Source organism: Tympanuchus pallidicinctus, unplaced genomic scaffold (genome assembly GCF_026119805.1).
Source record: "Tympanuchus pallidicinctus isolate F22 unplaced genomic scaffold, pur_lepc_1.0 scaffold18, whole genome shotgun sequence".
Classification (NCBI taxonomy): domain Eukaryota; kingdom Metazoa; phylum Chordata; class Aves; order Galliformes; family Phasianidae; genus Tympanuchus; species Tympanuchus pallidicinctus.
In genome coordinates this window covers 1,573,687-1,595,210 of record NW_026294699.1, presented here as the reverse complement: position 1 = coordinate 1,595,210, position 21,524 = coordinate 1,573,687, and the positions used below count along the sequence as shown (strand labels likewise).

The window sequence follows — 21,524 nt, the reverse complement described above, 5'->3', positions numbered from 1 at the left end:
ATACGGCCTGGCAGAAAAGGGATTTCCCTTCTGCTGGGGAACAGGTGCCCAAGGAACGTTCACATCCCACGTGCCGCTGTGTAACCGCTCCATGCCCGTGCCCCACGTGCTTCTGGATGGGCAGCACAGCTTTTGGTTCACTCAGCCACCTGTGGCACAGCACATCAGGCTTTCTGCAGGCATGGGAAATCATCCCATCGCTTTGTGCCTTACAAGGAAAAGGAAAACTTCCACTTGTGAGAGTCCGACTTCCAACCCTTACCGCCTGCAGTGAAAAAGATGCCGTTTTTCTTGTATCCTTCAATTCCAAGCCCATATTTTCCAGAAGGCACAAGAATTCAAATTTGAACTCCAGCGAGCGATTTCAGTGCCTATTTCTGATTGTGGCAATTACTCAGTTCAGAGGTCCCACTTAATTTGAGGTGCCTGTTTTTATTCAGACAAAGGCTGCAGTTGCAGCTGACTCCCCAAGACTGCAATAGGAGGTGGTGACACAGCCTTGGGCTTCTGTGTTTGTGCTAATCCCACGTTTCCTTTCTCTGCCTTGCAGGGCAGCTCGTGCTGCAAGCGGCCAGGATCGCACTGTGAATGAAGGTCGGCGTGGGAGCAGCTGCTGATGGGAGCAGGAAGTCCAGGCTGATGCACTCTGAGACGCGTCTGTCCCCGTAAAACCAGAGGGCTGGCTCATCCAAATGCTTGCTGATTGTTTGGAAGATCAAATTCTGAAGCTCAAATCCTTCCAGCCTCCAAGCTGGAGGCAGCATCTCCTGCATCCAACTGTGCGGCGCCTGAGCGAGAGGGTGACCCGAGATGGCTGCACAAGAGTCACCTTAATTTCACTTAAAATCTTACTTCCAATAACCCCACTGGGTGACCCTTGTGTCGGTCTCTTGGAATTTGGATCTAGGAGGTGACTGTTCCATTGGTTTATAACGTTCCACAGGAGTGATGCGGAACCATGGTGAGGTCACAGTCGTTGCTGGGGTGGCAGGGCTTGGCCCTCCGTGGCGAGCAGAGCTGGTGCTCTAGTGAGCGAGTGGCACACAGAGACTGAGCTCTGAGCGTTTTGTGGCAAGGATCATCCTTGAGAGCCCGTCAGAAGCACCGCTGCGGCGTGTGTGTGACCTGGGCACAGCCTGGACTGACCTGGACCAAGAGGTGAGCTGGGCTTGGTGCTGCGTGGTGGCTGGAAGGAGTCTCAGCAGAAAAGCTGGGCTGGGGAGGACTTCCCAGCTCAAACGAGGCCCTTCCCAATGGCTGTTTCCAGGGGAAATTGATTCTCTGAGAGATTGTGGCACACGTTTGGGTGAGGATGACGAATTGCCATCACTCCCCTGTGTAACGCTGCAGTGCAATGCAAAGCGCAGCAGTAACAACAGGGTGGCAAAGTCCGAGGCTGCAGCAAGGGAGGATTTGCCCAAGTGCAGCAGCTGGGGACACAGAAAGAAAGGAAAAAAGCTGCTGAGCCTTGGAAGGCCTCAGGTAGCAGGGATCTCCACTCAGACAGCCTTGCCTCCACTGCCAACCCTTCACTGATGTCTGGGAAGAGTTTGTGTGCACCTGAGCTGCCCTGCCTTCCCACCAGGTGTTCAATCACTGCCTCAAGCTGTGACTGACCATTGCCACTACAGCCCTGCAAAACTGCTGCTGGGCCCCAGCCTTCACCTCAGACAGGACAAAGGAAGAAGGGCACAGACTTGATGCAGTGCAACTTGTGCTTTAATGACCCACGGAGCGCTGGCTGTGCCGTATCCAGCCCATTTTTAACAAAACCCCACTGAAGTCCCGGTGGAGAGCCGGGTGCTCAGCTGGGGACATGCACTGTCCGGTGACATCACAGGCACGGTGACATCACAAGCACTGTGCTGGGGCCGTGGCTGCCACCAGTGAGTGCCACAGCCGTGAGCGCTGCGCAGCAGTGTGGACACGCTGCGTCAGCTCTCGTCCCGGCTGGCAGTGAGAGTGGTGGTGGCTGACGGGTGCTGCCCGCTGTCGCTGACGGTGCTGCTCAGCCATTGGGCTGGAGTGTGAGCTGGAAGGGAGAGGGACTGCAGCTGTGCCTGGTAAGCCAGAACTGTAGGTTCGTCAAACGTGGGAGTCGTACCAGTGCATCCATTGCAGCTGCAGCAAGAGGAGAAGATGAAGGGGGTCATTTTCATGTCAGGAACGCAAAATGCGTGCTGCTAGGGGTATAACTGGTGGTGAGATGGAGGACAGTGCTTGCTGGGAGAAGTGGTGGCAGTTAGACACAAGGTGGATCTAGACTTGGCACAGTTCTTGCAACCTGCTGCTTCCCAGACACTGCCCTCCTCCAGAGTCCATGCGGCATGAAAGAAGAAAGCTGCAAAATGCTTATTCCTCATGATTCTTCCCTTGTTGACGCCTCCTCTAGGGTTCCTGTCCGAGAGGACATTTTGTGGATCCCAGCAGGTGCGGACTGCAGCCGGCTCCTTCATAGAGCAGGGAATTCCTTTGGAGACAGCCCATCCTTGCTCCAAGAAGTTCCCCATGGCTCTGCAAGGAGACGACTGCTACTACTATTTCAACTCCGTCTGTCTTAAGGTACGCTTGGGAGTCTTTTGCCTGGATTTCCTTCCTTTCCTCGCTTTGAAGAGGAAGGGCTGGAGCAGGGGGAGACCTGCTGGCGATGCGTTGCCTTCCTCAGCAGAGGCATTGTGCGCTCCCTGCTACCAACCTGGGCCGACAGCACGGACGTCTTTCAGGCTGTGCTCTTATTCTCCTGTGTGCTCTCCTTTTGCTCACAGGGAGACAGATGTCCCTTCCGCCACTGTGAGGCGGCTCTGGGCAGCGAACGAGTCTGCCGACTGTGGATACAGGGCTGCTGTTTCCGCAACGACTGCAAGTTCAGACACATGAAAATTGAAGTGAGTGTTTGCCTGAAGATGAGCTCTCCACCTCCCTCAGGCACCACCTGCAGCGCTGCATCTCTCTGCAAACCTCCTCTGCCTGTTTCCATGACCCTTCCTTGCTTTCTCTCTTCAGAAGCAGCGCAGCGCGGTTCCCTGCTACTGGGAGAATCAGCCGGGAGGCTGTCAGAAAGCCCACTGCCGTTTTCTTCACTTGAAGGAACGCAGTGGGAACGGACCGACCGTACCACCAAGTGACGGTGAGTTCCTGATGGCATGAAGCAGGACAGACTTAATGATGAATATTGCTCCTGAGCGGGTGCAGGATGTCAGGTAACCATTCATTGGGGAGCGCAGGGAAGAGTGGTGATCAGTGAAATATTGGTTTGTGTTTGGGCTGTCAGAATAGGGGTGGGTGTTTTCCGGAGAGAGGTAAATGCTGACTGCAGAAATGGCACAACATCTTACCAGCAAAAGGCAAACGCAAGAAACTGTGCTTGAATACTGGAAGCTTGTGGCTTGGTGTGCTGAAACCTTCCTCCAAAGAGATGCTCTTCAATTGTTTCTTGTCTCCTTTCTGCCAGAAGCTGACACTAGCCCTCCACTGAACAGCGGCCCTGCAGAAAGTCTGGAGAACCAGACAGAGGTTGAGGAGGCAGCAGAAGGAGGTACAGATACTGAACAGGCATCTGGGTTTGAGGCGCTGCCTTTCGACTCCCATGTTCTGATGGTTCTCTCCTGGACTGTTCTCTGCAGGTGACATCCCATCTTCCTCCCATGGCCCCGCTGCGCAAAAGCGCAAACAATGTGATGAGGAGGAGGACGACAAAGCTGAGGAACTGCCGCGCAAGAAGAGAGTCAAGGGTGAGCACCAGGAGCTTGTTGCAGTGCCTCAGCACAGTCATGCGGCCACTCAGCGTTGTTCTGTGTCAGAGTTTTCCTTGCCCTGGACTATTGCTGAGTGCAGCTCTTGGCACCTTATCAGCAACCTCTTCCTTTTCCTTCAGCTGGACGCAAGGTGCGCGGGAGGCCTATTGACTGGAAGACCACCTTCCCCACAATGCGGAGACTGAAGCGCAAAGCAGCGGAGATGCAACCATCTGCTGCTGAGGACGCCGACGAGCCCCCAGCCAGAAAACTGCCTATGGTAAGAGCAGCAGTAGTGCATATGGGAGGTTTACACTGCCCTCGTAGTAATGGTATAAGTTTCATATGTTCCTCCTGTCCTACTCTGGCCAGGGCTGCCAGCCACAAGATTCTAATGCCTGGAAACCCATCCAGCCAGGCCCAGAATGCCTCTGGCAATGGGGCATCCACAGCTTCTCCGAGAAGAAGAGCCACTTAGAAAAGATTTGAGCCCTGCTTCACACACACACTCTTGTTTCTTCCTAGGCGATCCTTGCTTCAGTCCCGCCCGAGTACACCCTGGTCAGCGTTGAAGTCCTGAAGCTTCCAAGCAGGTGATGACCGCTACTTGTTCTTCACCAGTGCCCTTCTTCCATTGCACATAAGTTCTTTCACATCAGGGGACACATGGAGTGTTTGAGATGTGCCGTGGCATAACCCAACAAAGGAAGAAGTCATCTGCACTAATTTCAATTGCTCACTCAAAGTCTCTGCTGAGTATGTCACGGGGAGCAGGAACTCAGTCTCTAACAGGTGGACGTAACAGAGGATGACTTCTTCATGCATTTACAGTCAAACAATGAGGCTGGCAGTGTGCTTCTGCTACAAAACCTGGCCTGTCAGGTGCTGATTGTTCTCTTCCTTGTTCTCCCCAGTCTGGAACTGCTTCCAGGAAGCCAGGCAGACTCTGTGGCACCACCAGAGATCCCACATTTAACATCCCGTGCCACACAAGAAGCTGACCAGGCGCAGCAGCTGAGCTGCACAGAGGTGGGGAAAGAACACTTCTCTGAGGATGAGGACCTCGAGAAGTTACTGATGGAAGTCACCGAAGAAGAACTGGACGCAGAAATTGATGATGATGACTCTGTGGATATAGATGAGCTCCTAATGGAGCTCTGAGACCAACGACATCACAACATCATAGTCTGATTGTATATTTTACAACAACAACAATGACCATCAATTAAAACCAATCCTATTCCTTTTCAACCCAGTTCCTTGTCTTTCTTATTCTGAGGGGACACTTTTCCTGAAACCCTGCAATGAGTCTTAAAGTAGAGTCAAACTGGTCAAAATCAGCAGTGCCTGCATTCTGTTCTCCTGACTTCCCTGCTGCTCAGAGTTCAGGGGCCGTGCACCCACTCCCCAGCCCTGGGCGGCTGCCTTCAGCATCAAGAGCACAAAGCACTGGTGTGGGCACAGAAAGACGTCCATCCGCAAGGCCAAACCTGAAACCTCTTCCTTCCTCCCCCCTTAGCAAAACTCTGCATTGGCTTCAAGTGGAAGCTCTGGGGTTCTGCTTCCTTCAACACTGCTTTTGTGTCAACTGCAGCGCTGCCACCCCCACCTCCCACTTTCTCCCCCTTCCCTCAGGTCTCTCGCTGCATGGTGCGGTTCTTCTCCTTGAACAAAAGCTGCACACCCAGTACAACCAGCACACCCCTTGCCTTGCCTACACCCTGCTTGCTCACCCTTGTGGGCAGCAAGGGGCAGCGGCTTGCAGCGTTAGGGCAATCCCTTATTGCATCTGACTCCTGCTGCTCATCCCATTGCCCAAGAACAGCGGTGGAGTCACTCAGCTCCTGACAGCCCAGTGCATCTGCACTGGATCCTGGCCAAGGGGGCAGCACGGGAATTGGTGAGGCCAGCAAGTGCTGGCGCTTGTGCCGCTGGCGCTAAGCAGCAGAAGGTGGCACCATCCATGGAGCTGCTCTGTACCAGCACCTGGCCCAACCTGGGTCAGGACGCCTCTCAGCGATGAACACAGCCTCAGGGCTGTCTATCAGTGGAAGCTGGGGCAAAGTCCTCCCACTCGAGTCAGCCACAGTCATCATCTGCTGAGGAAGGCCAGAGCATGGTGAACGTCTGCTCTACATTCAAGGCGAGGGAAACCGTGAGCAGAGGCCAGCTCACTCTTCCTATATTCACTTTCCTACTTGTTTATCTCTTTAAATTATAGCATTTCTATCTCAAATGTTGTTGTACATCCACACATTTCTCTTTTTCTGTGTGTGCCCGTGACCATCCGTACACAGGTGTAGGGTATTATGTGAGCCAGTGTGGATCTTGTCCTTTCAGATTAACATAACAGGTTCCAGTTCACGTGCTATGTTCAAACCAGGAACACTAATGCCCTTTCAGTAATAACTCCCATGTGTGCCCTAGGCCCTGCTCCTATTAACAGAACAGCAGTTATTATTTGCAGCTTAGACACAAAGTCGGCGACCCTCATCGCTCTACGCAAAGACTTCCACAAATACGGACAGACAGAGTTGCCACTTACAGAGAAGACCAACAGGAATTGTTTGTGTAAAGGGAAATGCCCTCCTCTGCAACCTCCAAGGAATAAAGGTGCTCAAAGCTCACCTTTCAAACACCTTCAGAGGTTTTTGAGAAGGCCATATGTCTTCACAACTTGCTGCAGGCTGTTTCCTGGAGTGTGTGCTTGCATGTGACAGCCCTGGCAAGCATGGCAACGTGTTAGAAGTCTGATCAACATCAGGAAAACTGCATTCAATGCAGAAAGTCACAGAATGGAATGGGTTGGAAGGGACCTCAAGGATCATGAAGCTCCAGCCCCCTGCCACATGCAGGACCACCAACCTCCACCTCTAACTCCAGCCCAGGCTGCCCAGGGCCCCATCCAACCTGGCCTTGAACACCTCCAGGGATGGATGGGGCATCCACAGCCTCTCTGGGCAGCTGTTCCAGCACCTCACCACTCTCACAGCAAAGAACTTCCCCTGACACCCAACATCAATCTGCCCTCCCTGTCATGGTTCTATGTTTTGTTTTGTTTTGTTTTGGGGTTTCAGTATTCCACATCAAAACATCATGTAGTTTACAGGGTATTAAAGTGTTAATGCCCCAATTCCAGGTTCCTATCCCTGTACATTACAGCAGTCACGGGATCTGGCCGTTCCTGGTGGGGGTGGCGCTCTCTTGCTGCCCTGCAGTGGGTGCTGGAGGTGCTTTCCTGGCCGTTCTAAGCTTGTCAGGTTTTACTCGGCCCCAAGAACTCTCTCTCTCTCATCTTGTCTGATTTATTAATCCCAATTTCAATTAAATTGTATCTATTGTGTTATCTTGTATTCCGATATTATAGTAAAATAAGTTTTCCTCCATAGATTGTTGCCGCTGTTCTTTTCCTCCCTTCCTCCCTTCCCATTTTTGTGGGACTGGGGTGGGGGGGGGGGCAGAGGCCTGTCGCCCCTGTCACGGACATAGATTGATCTGGTCAACTCCGTGACAGATTTTTGGTGTCCAACGTGGGGCTCACTGCTTTTTAGCTTTTAGAACGAATCTCTTTTTCTCTCTGCGCTTAGAGAGCTTCATTAAGGAGCATTATCAGTACTTCAGGTTTCTGTGCTGGAAAACCTGACCTTGAAAGATTAGGTGTACTGCCAATATTCTGGGATATTTGTAAACTTTGAGCACTACTTAGCCTGGGTAGTGCCTTTTCTTTTCTTTTTTTTTCCCTCCTCTTGTTAGCTTCAATTCATTAACCCTTTTTTAGCAGGCACCAGCGATGAACCCACTCGTTATCCTGGGGGTGCTGGGTAAAGGATTAAAAGCAATGGTGTTACTCACAACCTACTGGCCAATAATCCATCTCACACTTGTGTGTTGTGGAATTGCATTCATATATATCTACCTAATGGCACTGATGGAGACACCTATCTTTTACCTGTATGCAATGTGGTACGATTTGAATTTTGACATTTACATCCAGGAAGGAATGGCTAATTTCACAAGCAACTACATCCCTAATGGAATAGCTAATTTTACAAACAACACGATGTTCAGACCAGTCTCCGGGTTTTCTTCTTGGTTTGTCAAACATTTTTTGAATCCTGAATTAATACTCATGTTAGCGTGCGTGTCATCAATTTTCCTGAATGTATTCCTATGCATTCGTAATAAGGGGAAGGAGTCTCCTCCAAAACTAGAGAATGATGACTGGCAGGGAACATGGAGAGGTTTAGGAAAGGTTTTAGAAGCATGGGGACCCACAGTGTCATGGGATTTTACTCTTGAACACCTATGGGATCCTGAGCAACTAAGCAGTATTTGAGTCAGGGACAATGCGGCTTACATAAATCTAAGGAGGTACAACTTATTTGGGGTTTGGCTTGTGCTTACCGTGCCCTATATAATACCATTCTGGTTCAAGCCAAAGGGGAAAATCCCCAAGTCAAATCTAATCAATCACAGGAGACACCAGTAACAATACCAGTTACTCTTGTGGAGGGCAAGAAATGGAAACGAGTGTCTTCGCGTCTTGAATGAAAAAGAGAAGAGGAGGAGGAGAAGGAGGTGGAGGAAGATCCAGGTGAAGGCCCTCCTCAGAACCACCACCATCGCGAAAGGCAAAAGGGAAAACTAGGAGACATGCAGAAGAGAGTGATGAAGAGGAAATCTCTATTACTACTCGCCGGCCTCTAAAGATGACTGAAATCCAAGGTTCAAGAAAGGAGTTTACACGGCACCCGAATGAAACTCTTGTTTCCTGGTTGGTTCGCTGTTGGGACAGTGGGGCCCATAGCCTGTCTCTGGATGGTAATGAAGCTCGTCAACTAGGCGCCATTGCCAGAGATCCAGCTATTGATAGAGGAATTAGTCGATGTTCGGATGAGGCTGCCTCCCTCTGGGAACGAGTGTTAACAGCCGTGAAGGAAAAGAATCCCTTCAGAAATGGCTTGAAGATTACGATGAAAAAATGGGATACAGCTGAAAAGGGTATCCAGTATTTGAGGGAAATAGGCGTGGTGGAAATGTTGTATGACCCTAACTTTGTTCCTAACCACCCACACCAAAACCGCGACCCTGAAAATGTGAGGACGACGCCTGAGATACGGCAGAAACTCGTAACAACAGCGCCGGACAAATATGGCACTACACTGATGTCAGCATGTGACAGATACAACGAACAACAGTGAACGCCCTTAGTTTATGAATTAATTCTTACGCCCCAAAACTACGAACAATTGCTATCCCCAATTCATGCTGCAGGTGCTGCTATCTCAAAAGTGACGGACCAACTGAATGAAACGCAGCAGCAAATGTCTCAACTGATTAATCGTGACGAACCTGCAGCAGCATCAGAGATGCTTGATGAAGATCAGGATAATCAAAAGAGTCTAATGAAGGACATGAAGGAGATGATGAAGTTTATGTGAGCCCACCTAACTAAAGACGATGAACCTTCCTTCTCACGTGCACCATCAAAAATCTCAGCTGTTAGAGGCAAACGCTCTCTGGCTCAAGTAAGGGATAATACACCACGAATTGCCTTATGGTATTACCTACGTGACCATGGAGAAGACATGGGGAAGTGGCACCGTGAACCTACTGCTGTACTACGAGCACAGGTGAGAGAATTACAAGGCAGATCAACCACCAGTGCAGTTGCTCCAGTTACCACAGGTAATGAATGAAGGGGCCCAGCCCTCAGTCAGGGGGGTGGGAAAGGGATAATAGAGTATATTGGACTGTGTGGATTCGATGGCCTGGCACATCAGAACCACTGAAATATAAGGCACTGGTGGACACTGGTGCACAGTGCACTCTGATGCCCTCGAGTCATGAAGGGACAGGATCAATCCATATTTCTGGAGTGACCGGGGGCTCTCAAAAATTGCCTGTGTTGGAGGCTGAGATAAGCCTCACTGGTAAGGACTGGCAAAAACATCCTACTGTGACGGGCCCAGAGGCTCCATGTATACTAGGTATTGATTATCTCAGAAGGGGGGCATTTCAAGGATCCTAAGGTGTATCGATGGGCCTTTGGAATAGCTGCTGTGGACACAGACAACATTAAGCAGCTGTCTGTTTTGCCTGGCCTGTCAGAAGATCTATCTGTTGTGGGGTTGCTGCGAGTAAAAGAGCAACAGGTACCGATTGCTACAAAAACGGTGCACAAGTGGCAGTACCACACCAACAGGGATTCTTTGCTCCCCATTCATAAGTTGATTTGTCAACTAGAGAGCCAGGGAGTGATCAGCAAAACTCACTCGCCTTTCAACAGCCCCATATGGCCAGTGCGTAAAGCCAGTGGAGAATGGAGGCTGACGGTGGACTACCGTGGCCTGAATGAAGTCACACCCCCACTGAGTGCTGCTGTGCCGGACATGTTAGAACTCCAGTATGAACTGGAGTCAAAAGCAGCCAAATGCTATGCCACCATTGACATTGCTAATGCCTTCTTTTCCATTGCTTTGGCCAAAGAATGTAAGCCACAGTTTGCTTTCACACAGAGGGGCAGTCAGTATACCTGGAACCGTTTGCCCCAGGGGTGGAAACACAGCCCGACCATTTGCCATGGGTTGATCCAAACTGTATTGGAACAGGGCAGTGCTCCTGAGCACCTGCAGTACATTGATGACATCATTGTGTGGGGCCATATAGCAGAAGAAGTCTTTACAAAAGGAGAGCGAATAATCCAAATTCTTTGGAGTGCTGGTTTTGCTATTAAGCAAAGCAAAGGGAAAGGACCTGCCCAGGAGATTCAGTTCCTAGGTATAAAGTGGCAAGATGGCCATCGTCACATCCTGACAAAATGTGATCGACAAAATCACTGCCATTTCTCCACCCACTAGCAAAAGAGACACAACCTTTTCTGGGTGCAGTGGGATTTTGGAGAATGCATGTTCCAAATTACAGCCTCATTGTAAGACCCCTTTATTATGTGACATGAATGAGAAATGAGTTTACATGGGGCCCTGAGCAGCAGCAGGCTTTTGAACAGATTAAACAGGAGATAGCCCGTGCCGTGGCCCTAGGGCCAGTACAGACGGGACACGGTATAAAGAACATCCTCTATACCGCTGCTGGAGAGAACGGTCCCACTTGGCCCTTGTCACTCCGTGACACCACCTCAAAAGTGTCACAGGCTTTAGAGTTCCTTTTTCTGCACCGTAGAGCTCTGTCTGCAGCCTGGCTCTGTTTGTATCACTTTCATCAGGTAGCAAAAATAATTTCAAGGCAGGCAGCTGATGCACTGGGACGCAGCAACATTCGTTACGGTGCTTTGCTCCCAGAGGTCACATCATATCCCAGACCAACCGAGGAGAAATTACTCTCTCCTCTGCACAGCCTCTGCAGCCTTCCCACAGCCTTTGAGGACGGTAGGGATACGGCCTGGCAGAAAAGGGATTTCCCTTCTGCTGGGGAACAGGTGCCCAAGGAACGTTCACATCCCACGTGCCGCTGTGTAACCGCTCCATGCCCGTGCCCCACGTGCGTCTGAATGGGCAGCACAGCTTTTGGTTCACTCAGCTGCCTGTGGCACAGCACATCAGGCTTTCTGCAGGCATGAGAAATCATCCCATCGCTTTGTGCCTTACAACGAGTCGAAAACCTTCTCTTCTCAGACTCCGACTTCCAATCCCGACACCTACAGAGAAGCAGATTCTGTTTTTCTAATATCCTTCAACTCCAAGCCCATATTTTCCCAAAAGAAAAGAATTCCGAGGTAACCACCTACAGTTCAGCGAGCGATTTCAGTGCCTATTTCTGATTGTGGCAATTATTCAGTTCAGAGGTCCCAAGTAATTTGAGGTGCCTGTTTTATTTCAGACAAAGGCTAGAGGGTTGCAGCTGACTCCCCAAGACTGCAATAGGAGGTGGTGACACAGCCTTGGGCTTCTGTGTTTGTGCTAATCCCACGTTTCCTTTCTCTGCCTTGCAGGGCAGCTCGTGCTGCAAGCGGCCAGGATCGCACTGTGAATGAAGGTCGGCGTGGGAGCAGCTGCTGATGGGAGCAGGAAGTCCAGGCTGATGCACTCTGAGGCATCTCTTGGTGCGGTACCAGAGGTGGCAGTAATGATGTGGGGGCACAGCTGCAGAAGAACGTGAGGAGGTCCCCAGCAGGAAGCCACAACACCTGCAGAAAGCTGCAGGAGAGCCAGAGCGTGCGCGGGAGCCCAGGAGGAAATGCAGCCCAGGAGTTGGAGCGGCGCCTGGCAGTGGAGTGCTGCGGCCCACGGCCAGAGCTATTCTGCCTTCGCCGGGCCGGCTTCCCAAACAGGACGTGTCTGTCCTCGTAAAACCAGAGGGCTGGCTCATCCAAATGCTTGCTGATTGTTTGGAAGATCAAATTCTGAAGCTCAAATCCTTCCAGCCTCCAAGCTGGAGGCAACATCTCCCGGGTCCAATCATGTGCCGCCAGAGCGAGAGGGTGACCCGAGATGGCTGCACAAGAGTCACCTTAATTTCACTTAAAATCTTACTTCCAATAACCCCACTGGGTGACCCCTGTGTCGGTCTCTTGGAATTTGGATCTAGGAGGTGTCTGCTTCCTTTGCTTAGAATGAAAGCTCAGGAGTGATGCGGAACCATGGTGAGGTCACAGTCGTTGCTGGGGTGGCAGGGCTTGGCCCTCCGTGGCGAGCAGAGCTGGTGCTCTAGTGAGCGAGTGGCACACAGAGACTGAGCTCTGAGCGTTTTGTGGCAAGGATCATCCTTGAGAGCCCGTCAGAAGCACCGCTGCGGCGTGTGTGTGACCTGGGCACAGCCTGGACTGACCTGGACCAAGAGGTGAGCTGGGCTTGGTGCTGCGTGGTGGCTGGAAGGAGTCTCAGCAGAAAAGCTGGGCTGGGGAGGACTTCCCAGCTCAAACGAGGCCCTTCCCAATGGCTGTTGCCAGGGGAAATTGTCTGAGAGACTGTGGCACACGTTTGGGTGAGGATGACGAATTGCCATCACTCCCCTGTGTAACGCTGCAGTGCAATGGAAAGTGCAGCAGTAACAAACGGGTGGCAAAGTCCGAGACTGCAGCAAGGGAGGATTTGCCCAAGTGCAGCAGTTGGGGACACAGAAAGAAAGGAAAAAAGCTGCTGAGCCTTGGAAGGCCCCAGGTAGCAGGGATCTCCACTCAGACACCCTTGCCTCCACTGCCAACCCTTCACTGATGTCTGGGAAGAGTTTGTGTGCACCTGAGCTGCCCTGCCTTCCCACCAGGTGCTCAATCACTGCCTCAAGCTGTGACTGACCATTGCCACTACAGCCCTGCAGAACTGCTGCTGGGCCCCAGCCTTCACCTCAGACAGGACAAAGGAAGAAGGGCACAGACTTGATGCAGTGCAACTTGTGCTTTAATGACCCACGGAGCGCTGGCTGTGCCGTATCCAGCCCATTTTTAACAAAACCCCACTGAAGTCCCGGTGGAGAGCCGGGTGCTCAGCTGGGGACATGCACTGTCCGGTGACATCACAGGCACGGTGACATCACAGGCACTGTGCTGGGGCCGTGGCTGCCACCAGTGAGTGCCACAGCCGTGAGCGCTGCGCAGCAGTGTGGACACGCTGCGTCAGCTCTCGTCCCGGCTGGCAGTGAGAGTGGTGGTGGCTGACGGGTGCTGCCCGCTGTCGCTGACGGTGCTGCTCAGCCATTGGGCTGGAGTGTGAGCTGGAAGGGAGAGGGACTGCAGCTGTGCCTGGTAAGCCAGAACTGTAGGTTCGTCAAACGTGGGAGTCGTACCAGTGCATCCATTGCAGCTGCAGCAAGAGGAGAAGATGAAGGGGGTCATTTTCATGTCAGGAACGCAAAATGCGTGCTGCTAGGGGTATAACTGGTGGTGAGATGGAGGACAGAGCTTGCTGGGAGAAGTGGTGGCAGTTAGACACAAGGTGGATCTAGACTTGGCACAGTTCTTGCAACCTGCTGCTTCCCAGACACTGTCCTCCTCCAGAGTCCATGCGGCATGAAAGAAGAAAGCTGCCAAATGCTTCTTCCTCATGATTCTTCCCTTGTTGACGCCTCCTCTAGGGTTCCTGTCCGAGAGGACATTTTGTGGATCCCAGCAGGTGCGGACTGCAGCCGGCTCCTTCATAGAGCAGGGAATTCCTTTGGAGACAGCCCATCCTTGCTCCAAGAAGTTCCCCATGGCTCTGCAAGGAGACGACTGCTACTACTATTTCAACTCCGTCTGTCTTAAGGTACGCTTGGGAGTCTTTTGCCTGGATTTCCTTCCTTTCCTCGCTTTGAAGAGGAAGGGCTGGAGCAGGGGGAGACCTGCTGGCGATGCGTTGCCTTCCTCAGCAGAGGCATTGTGCGCTCCCTGCTACCAACCTGGGCCGACAGCACGGACGTCTTTCAGGCTGTGCTCTTATTCTCCTGTGTGCTCTCCTTTTGCTCACAGGGAGACAGATGTCCCTTCCGCCACTGTGAGGCGGCTCTGGGCAGCGAACGAGTCTGCCGACTGTGGATACAGGGCTGCTGTTTCCGCAACGACTGCAAGTTCAGACACATGAAAATTGAAGTGAGTGTTTGCCTGAAGATGAGCTCTCCACCTCCCTCAGGCACCACCTGCAGCGCTGCATCTCTCTGCAAACCTCCTCTGCCTGTTTCCATGACCCTTCCTTGCTTTCTCTCTTCAGAAGAAGCGCAGCGCGGTTCCCTGCTACTGGGAGAATCAGCCGGGAGGCTGTCAGAAAGCCCACTGCCGTTTTCTTCATTTGAAGGAACGCGGTGGGAACGGACCGACCGTACCACCAAGTGACGGTGAGTTCCTGATGGCATGAAGCAGGACAGACTTAATGATGAATATTGCTCCTGAGCGGGTGCAGGATGTCAGGTAACCATTCATTGGGGAGCGCAGGGAAGAGTGGTGATCAGTGAAATATTGGTTTGTGTTTGGGCTGTCAGAATAGGGGTGGGTGTTTTCTGGAGAGAGGTCAATGCATTGCAGGTCTGTGCCGACTGCAGAAATGGCACAACATCTTATCAGCAAAAGGCAAACGCAAGAAACTATGCTTGAAAATTGGAAGCTTGTGGCTTGGTGTGCTGAAACCTTCCTCCAAAGAGATGCTCTTCAATTATTTCTTGTCTCCTTTCTGCCAGAAGCTGACACAAGTGGCCTCCCTCTGAACAGCAGCCCTGCAGAAAGTCTGGAGAACCACACAGAGGTTGAGGAGGCAGCAGAAGGAGGTACAGATACTGAACAGGCATCTGGGTTTGAGGCGCTGCCTTTCGACTCCCATGTTCTGATTGTTCTCTCCTGGACTGTTCTCTGCAGGTGACATCCCATCTTCCTCCCATGGCCCCGCTGCGCAAAAGCGCAAGCAATGTGATGAGGAGGAGGACGACAAAGCTGAGGAACTGCCGCGCAAGAAAAGAGTCAAGGGTGAGCACCAGGAGCTTGTTGCAGTGCCTCAGCACAGTAATGCTGCCACTCAGCGTTGTTCTGTGTCAGAGTTTTCCTTGCCCTGGACTGTTGCTGAGTGCAGCTCTTGGCACCTTATCAGCAACCTCTTCCTTTTCCTTCAGCTGGACGCAAGGTGCGCGGGAGGCCTATTGACTGGAAGACCACCTTCCCCACAATGCGGAGACTGAAGCGCAAAGCAGCGGAGATGCAACCATCTGCTGCTGAGGACGCCGACGAGCCCCCAGCCAGAAAACTGCCTATGGTAAGAGCTGCAGCAGTGCATATGAAAGGTTTACACTGCTCTCGTAGTAATGGTACAAGTTTCAAATGTTCCACAGGTCTTCTGTTTCCTCGGAAGGCAGCAGGTGTCTCCCAGGGCACTTGTGGAAATTCTCTGTTGCAATTAGATGTACACAGATTTTGTCCATGAACGCTGCGATGCTAAAAACTCCCAAGGTCACTTGTAACCTTCAAGGGAACGCTTTCTTCAGGAGCAAGGCGCTTCTGTATCTGGGATAAGGCTCCGCAGCGCCCAGGGAAGGGAGGAGCAGTCCTCAAAGATCATCTGGTGTTGCTCCTGTCCTACTGTGGCCAGGGATGCCAGCCACATGATTCTAATGCCTGGAAACCCATCCAGCCAGGCCCAGAATGCCTCTGGCAATGGGGCATCCACAGCTTCTCCGAGAAGAAGAGCCACTTAGAAAAGCTTTGAGCCCTGCTTCACACACACACTCTTGTTTCTTCCTAGGCGATCCTTGCTTCAGTCCCGCCCGAGTACACCCTGGTCAGCGTTGAAGTCCTGAAGCTTCCAAGCAGGTGATGACCGCTACTTGTTCTTCACCAGTGCCCTTCTTCCATTGCACATAAGTTCTTTCACATCAGGGGACACATGGAGTGTCTGAGATGTGCCGTGGCATAACCCAACAAAGGAAGAAGTCATCTGCACTAATTTCAATTGCTCACTCAAAGTCTCTGCTGAGTATGTCACGGGGAGCAGGAACTCAGTCTCTAACAGGTGCACGTAACAGAGGATGACTTCTTCATGCATTTACAGTCAAACAATGAGGCTGGCAGTGTGCTTCTGCTACAAAACCTGGCCTGTCAGGTGCTGATTGTTCTCTTCCTTGTTCTCCCCAGTCTGGAACTGCTTCCAGGAAGCCAGGCAGACTCTGTGGCACCACCAGAGATCCCACACTCAACATCCCGTGCCACACAAGAAGCTGACCAGGCGCAGCAGCTGAGCTGCACAGAGGTGGGGAAAGAACACTTCTCTGAGGATGAGGACCTCGAGAAGTTACTGATGGAAGTCACTGATGAAGAACTGGACGCAGAAATTGATGACGACTCTGTGGATATAGATGAGCTCCTAATGGAGCTCTGAGACCAACGACATCACAACATCATAGTCTGATTGTATATTTTACAACAACAACAACGACCATCAATTAAAAACAATCCTATGCCTTTTCAACCCTTTTCCTTGTCTTTCTTATTCTGAGGGGACGCTCTTTCTCAATCTGTGCAGTGAATCTTAAAGCAGAGTCAAACTGGTCAAAATCAGCAGTGCCTGCATTCTGTTCTCCTGACTTCCCTGCTGCTCAGAGTTCAGGGGCCGTGCACCCACTCCCCAGCCCTGGGCGGCTGCCTTCAGCATCAAGAGCACAAAGCACTGGTGTGGGCACAGAAAGACGTCCATCCGCAAGGCCAAACCTGAAACCTCTTCCTTCCTCCCCCCTTAGCAAAACTCTGCATTGGCTTCAAGTGGAAGCTCTGGGGTTCTGCTTCCTTCAACACTGCTTTTGTGTCAACTGCAGCGCTGCCACCCCCACCTCCCACTTTCTCCCCCTTCCCTCAGCTCTCACGCTGCATGGTGCGGTTCTTCTCCTTGAACAAAAGCTGCACACCCAGTACAACCAGCACACCCCTTTCCTTGCCTACACCCTGCTTGCCCGTGGGCAGCAAGGGGCAGCGGCTTGCAGCGTTAGGGCAATCCCTTATTGCATCTGACTCCTGCTGCTCATCCCATTGCCCAAGAACAGCGGTGGAGTCACTCAGCTCCTGACAGCCCAGTGCATCTGCACTGGATCCTGGCCAAGGGGGCAGCACGGAATTGGTGAGGCCAGCAAGTGCTGGCGCTTGTGCCGCTGGCGCTAAGGAGCAGAAGGTGGCACCATCCATGGAGCTGCTCTGTACAAGCACCTGGCCCAACCTGGGTCGGGACGCCTCTCAGCGATGAACACAGCCTCAGGGCTGTCTATCAGTGGAAGCTGGGGCAAAGTCCTGCCACTCGAGTCAGCCACAGTCATCATCTGCTGAGGAATGGCAGTGCATGGTGAACGTCTGCTCTACATTCAAGGCGAGGGAAACCGTGAGCAGAGGCCAGCTCACTCTTCTTACATTCACTTCCCTACTTGTTTATCTCTTTAAATTATAGCATTTCTATCTCAAATGTTGTTGTACATCCACACATTTCTCTTTTTCTGTGTGTGCCCGTGACCATCCGTACACAGGTGTAGGGCATTATGTGAGCCAGTGTGGATCTTGTCCTTTCAGATTAACATAACAGGTTCCAGTTCATGTGCTATGTTCAAACCAGGAACACTAATGCCCTTTCAGTAATAACTCCCATGTGTGCCCTAGGCCCTGCTCCTATTAACAGAACAGCAGATATTATTTGCAGCTTAGACACAAAGTCGGCGACCGTCATCGCTCTACGCAAAGACTTCCACAAATACGGACAGACAGAGTTGCCACTTACAGAGAAGACCAACAGGAATTGTTCGTGTAACGTGAAATGCCCTCCTCTGCAACCTCCAAGGAATAAAGGTGCTCAAAGCTCACCTTTCAAACACCTTCAGAGGTTTTTGAGAAGGCCATATGTCTTCACAACTTGCTGCAGGCTGTTTCCTGGAGTGTGTGCTTGCATGTGACAGCCCTGGCAAGCATGGCAACGTGTTAGAAGTCTGATCAACATCAGGAAAACTGCATTCAATGCAGAAAATCACAGAATGGCCTGGGTTGGAAGGGACCTCAAGGATCATGAAGCTCCAGCCCCCTGCCACACGCAGGGCCACCAGCCTCCACATTTCACACCAGCCCAGGCTGCCCAGGGCCCCATCCAACCTGGCCTTGAACACCTCCAGGGATGGACGGGGCATCACAGCCTCTCTGGGCAGCTGTTCCAGCACCTCACCACTCTCACAGCAAAGAACTTCCCCTGACATCCAACCTCAATCTGCCCTCCCTCAACTTCAAACCATTTCCCCTTGTCCTGCTGTTATCCACCCTTTTCAGGAGTTGACTCCCCTCCTGTCTGTAGGCTCCCTTTAGGTACTGCAGGCTGCAATGAGGTCACCCCCAGCCTTCTTTGCTCCAGGCTGAACAAGCCCAGCTCCCTCAGCCTGTCTTTGCAGTGGAGGTGCTGCAGCCCCTGATCATCTCTGTGGCTCCCCTGCACCCTCTCCAACAGCTCCCTGTCCTGCTTGGCCTGGGGGCTCCAGCCCTGGACGCAGTGCTGCAGATGGGGCCTCACAAGAGCAGAGCAGAGAGGGACGCTCACCTCCCTGTCCCTGCTGCCCACCCCTCTGCTGATGCAGCCCACGATCCCGTTTGCTTTCCCAGCTGTCATCACACACTGCTGCCTCACGTTCGGCTTTTCAGCCATCAGGACCCCCAGCTCCTTCTCTGCAGGGCTGCCCTCCACCACTGCTCCCCCCACTCCGTATCCACGCCCGGCATTCCTCCAGCCCCACTGCCAAACCCTGCACTCTGCTGCCTCACCACGTTCACCCGGCTCCACCTGCCCACAGCCCATCCGTGTCCATTCCACCCCCGGCGATGGGCGCCCGCAGCTCCGGGCAGCAGCGCAGCGCCGCACGCAGCAAGGAGCTCCCGCGCACCCCGCCTCGCACGCACCTCGCGAGCAGCGCAGCTCCGACAGGGGCACGACGCGGATCTCCCCGCTGCTCAGCACGTCGCCATGCGGCCTCGTCTCTGTGGGAGCGGACGGAGGCTGAGAGCCGCGGCTCCCCGGCCTCGCCTCACCGCGCCCCGCCCGCCGCCCGCCTCAGCGCGGATCCCTCGGCGCCCGCCCGCACTCACGGAAGTATCCCAGCAGCGACACGCCGCGTCCGTGCCGGGCCAGCGATAACGCGTGGTGCTGCATCCGCGGGCTGCGGCCCAGGTCGCCCAGCACCGCCACGCACACCCGGCCCGCACCGCGCACCGCCCGCCGCCGCCACAGCATCGCCGCCAGCGCCGCCAGCGCCACCGACGCGGCCAGAGCGCCGCCGCCGGCCGCCATCTTGGGAGCCCGGCCGGGCACAGCGCCCCCTTCCTGCCTGGCCACGACGGCTCCTGCCGTTCATTGGGAGATCGGTGCCCGAGCGCGAGAAGAAGGGCGTTTGGAGGCTGCGTGTGTGAGCGACAAACACTGAGCGATGGCGAGAGAAGGAAAACCCAGAGAGCGAGCTCGCGGTGCTCTCAAGGCCCTTCGCACGCTCACACACGCATCTGCCAGCGTCCAAGACTGACCAAAGCGCGATGGAATGCAGCACCGTTAACATCACCTGCACACAAAACACATCCAAACCAGGATATCGCAAGGCGGATCCATCTTCAGCACTGCCTACAGAAAGTCTACTGCCTGGGCAACAGCTTTTACACCACCCTGGAATGGTTCTGCACACAGATTTCCTCTCCCCATTCTCCCCAGTCCCCGCCTGCCAGCATTCACAGCTCTGGACCCTGCCTGGCCCTGTCAGCGCGCCCACCCAGCACCGCCATCCCACGGAGCTGGATCAACACGCTCAATGCATTGACTGCTCAGGACTCGGAGCAGGCAGAAACGTGCAGCCCTTCCTCTGCACGGCCCTGCATTTCCAACCTGCACTTCGTCCCCCAGCTGTGACCGTCTGCTCACCTGAGCACTCCGCACAGGCACTCACCCCTGCCACAATAGTGCTCTAACAAACGATTGCCCACTACTTTCCCCAAAAACACTGTGCACCACCACTGACAGCACACTACTTCCAATCGCAGATGTCTTTCGTCTCTCTCTGAGCAGGAAGGTCCCCCCTCTGACGGCAGTCATGAGAAAACGGCATTGAAGCTGAGGAGGAAGATCTGGATTTGGTCTGTTGGACTGGCGTGCTGAGTGCATTAGCTGACCTTTGAAGTCCCGAGACATTTCCTGGCACTGAAGCTGGCAGACAGGCTTTCTGTGAGACCACAGCAGCGTTCCTGTGGTTAAACTGGCAAGGGAAGGCATCCTGTCCCACAGAACAGCACCAAGTTACACGTGAGTTATGACGTGGCTCTCCTTGCTGCAGTACTTTCATACATCCGTCCAGGACAATCTGACAGCTCACAGGAATCATTTCCCACTCCCAGGTAACACCCCCAACGCAAGAAAGCAGGTTTAGGTGCTTGCACCATCAGGGATCTGCCTCAGTCCCTGAGACAGTTTGACAGCACACAAAAGGCAAGGAAAACAGGAGAGGAAACTGAACCTTTCAGCTCGATAAAGACCACTTCAAACTTGCTATTCCCTGCCACCTCAAAAGTGCCACAGGCTTTAGAGTTCCTTTTTCTGCACCGTAGAGCTCTGTCTGCAGCCTGGCTCTGTTTGTATCACTTCCATCAGGTAGCAAAAATAATTTCAAGGCAGGCAGCTGATGCACTGGGACGCAGCAACATTCGTTACGGTGCTTTGCTCCCAGAGGTCACATCATATCCCAGACCAACCGAGGAGAAATTACTCTCTCCTCTGCACAGCCTCTGCAGCCTTCCCACAGCCCTTGAGGACGGTAGGGATACGGCCTGGCAGAAAAGGGATTTCCCTTCTGCTGGGGAACAGGTGCCCAAGGAACGTTCACATCCCACGTGCCGCTGTGTAACCGCTCCATGCCCGTGCCCCACGTGCTTCTGGATGGGCAGCACAGCTTTTGGTTCACTCAGCCACCTGTGGCACAGCACATCAGGCTTTCTGCAGGCATGGGAAATCATCCCATCGCTTTGTGCCTTACAAGGAAAAGGAAAACTTCCACTTGTGAGAGTCCGACTTCCAACCCTTACCGCCTGCAGTGAAAAAGATGCCGTTTTTCTTGTATCCTTCAATTCCAAGCCCATATTTTCCAGAAGGCACAAGAATTCAAATTTGAACTCCAGCGAGCGATTTCAGTGCCTATTTCTGATTGTGGCAATTACTCAGTTCAGAGGTCCCACTTAATTTGAGGTGCCTGTTTTTATTCAGACAAAGGCTGCAGTTGCAGCTGACTCCCCAAGACTGCAATAGGAGGTGGTGACACAGCCTTGGGCTTCTGTGTTTGTGCTAATCCCACGTTTCCTTTCTCTGCCTTGCAGGGCAGCTCGTGCTGCAAGCG

General features: G+C 52.9%; 1 protein-coding gene across 8 annotated transcripts in view; it reads right to left on the bottom strand.

Moving 5' to 3' along the window:
* The window catches only part of LOC128079068 (chitobiosyldiphosphodolichol beta-mannosyltransferase-like), a 45,779-nt gene that overhangs the window by 16,628 nt on the left and 7,627 nt on the right, over positions 1 to 21,524 (bottom strand). The window contains exons 1-4 of one of the 8 annotated variants that reach the window (XM_052679960.1): positions 19,243 to 20,102; positions 19,057 to 19,134; positions 17,983 to 18,076; positions 16,038 to 16,383 (exon numbers count right to left, since the gene is read on the bottom strand). In XM_052679960.1, the coding sequence (XP_052535920.1) occupies positions 16,182 to 16,383; positions 17,983 to 18,076; positions 19,057 to 19,134; positions 19,243 to 19,444 (576 nt within the window). In that variant the 5' untranslated portion in view covers positions 19,445 to 20,102 and the 3' untranslated portion in view covers positions 16,038 to 16,181. Of the gene's footprint in view, positions 1 to 1,701; positions 2,122 to 6,362; positions 6,457 to 13,072; positions 13,493 to 16,037; positions 16,519 to 17,441; positions 17,487 to 17,982; positions 18,077 to 19,056; positions 19,135 to 19,242; positions 20,103 to 21,524 lie in introns of those variants that run through there. The other 7 variants (XM_052679962.1, XM_052679966.1, XM_052679963.1 and 4 more) reach the window with 7 other exon arrangements.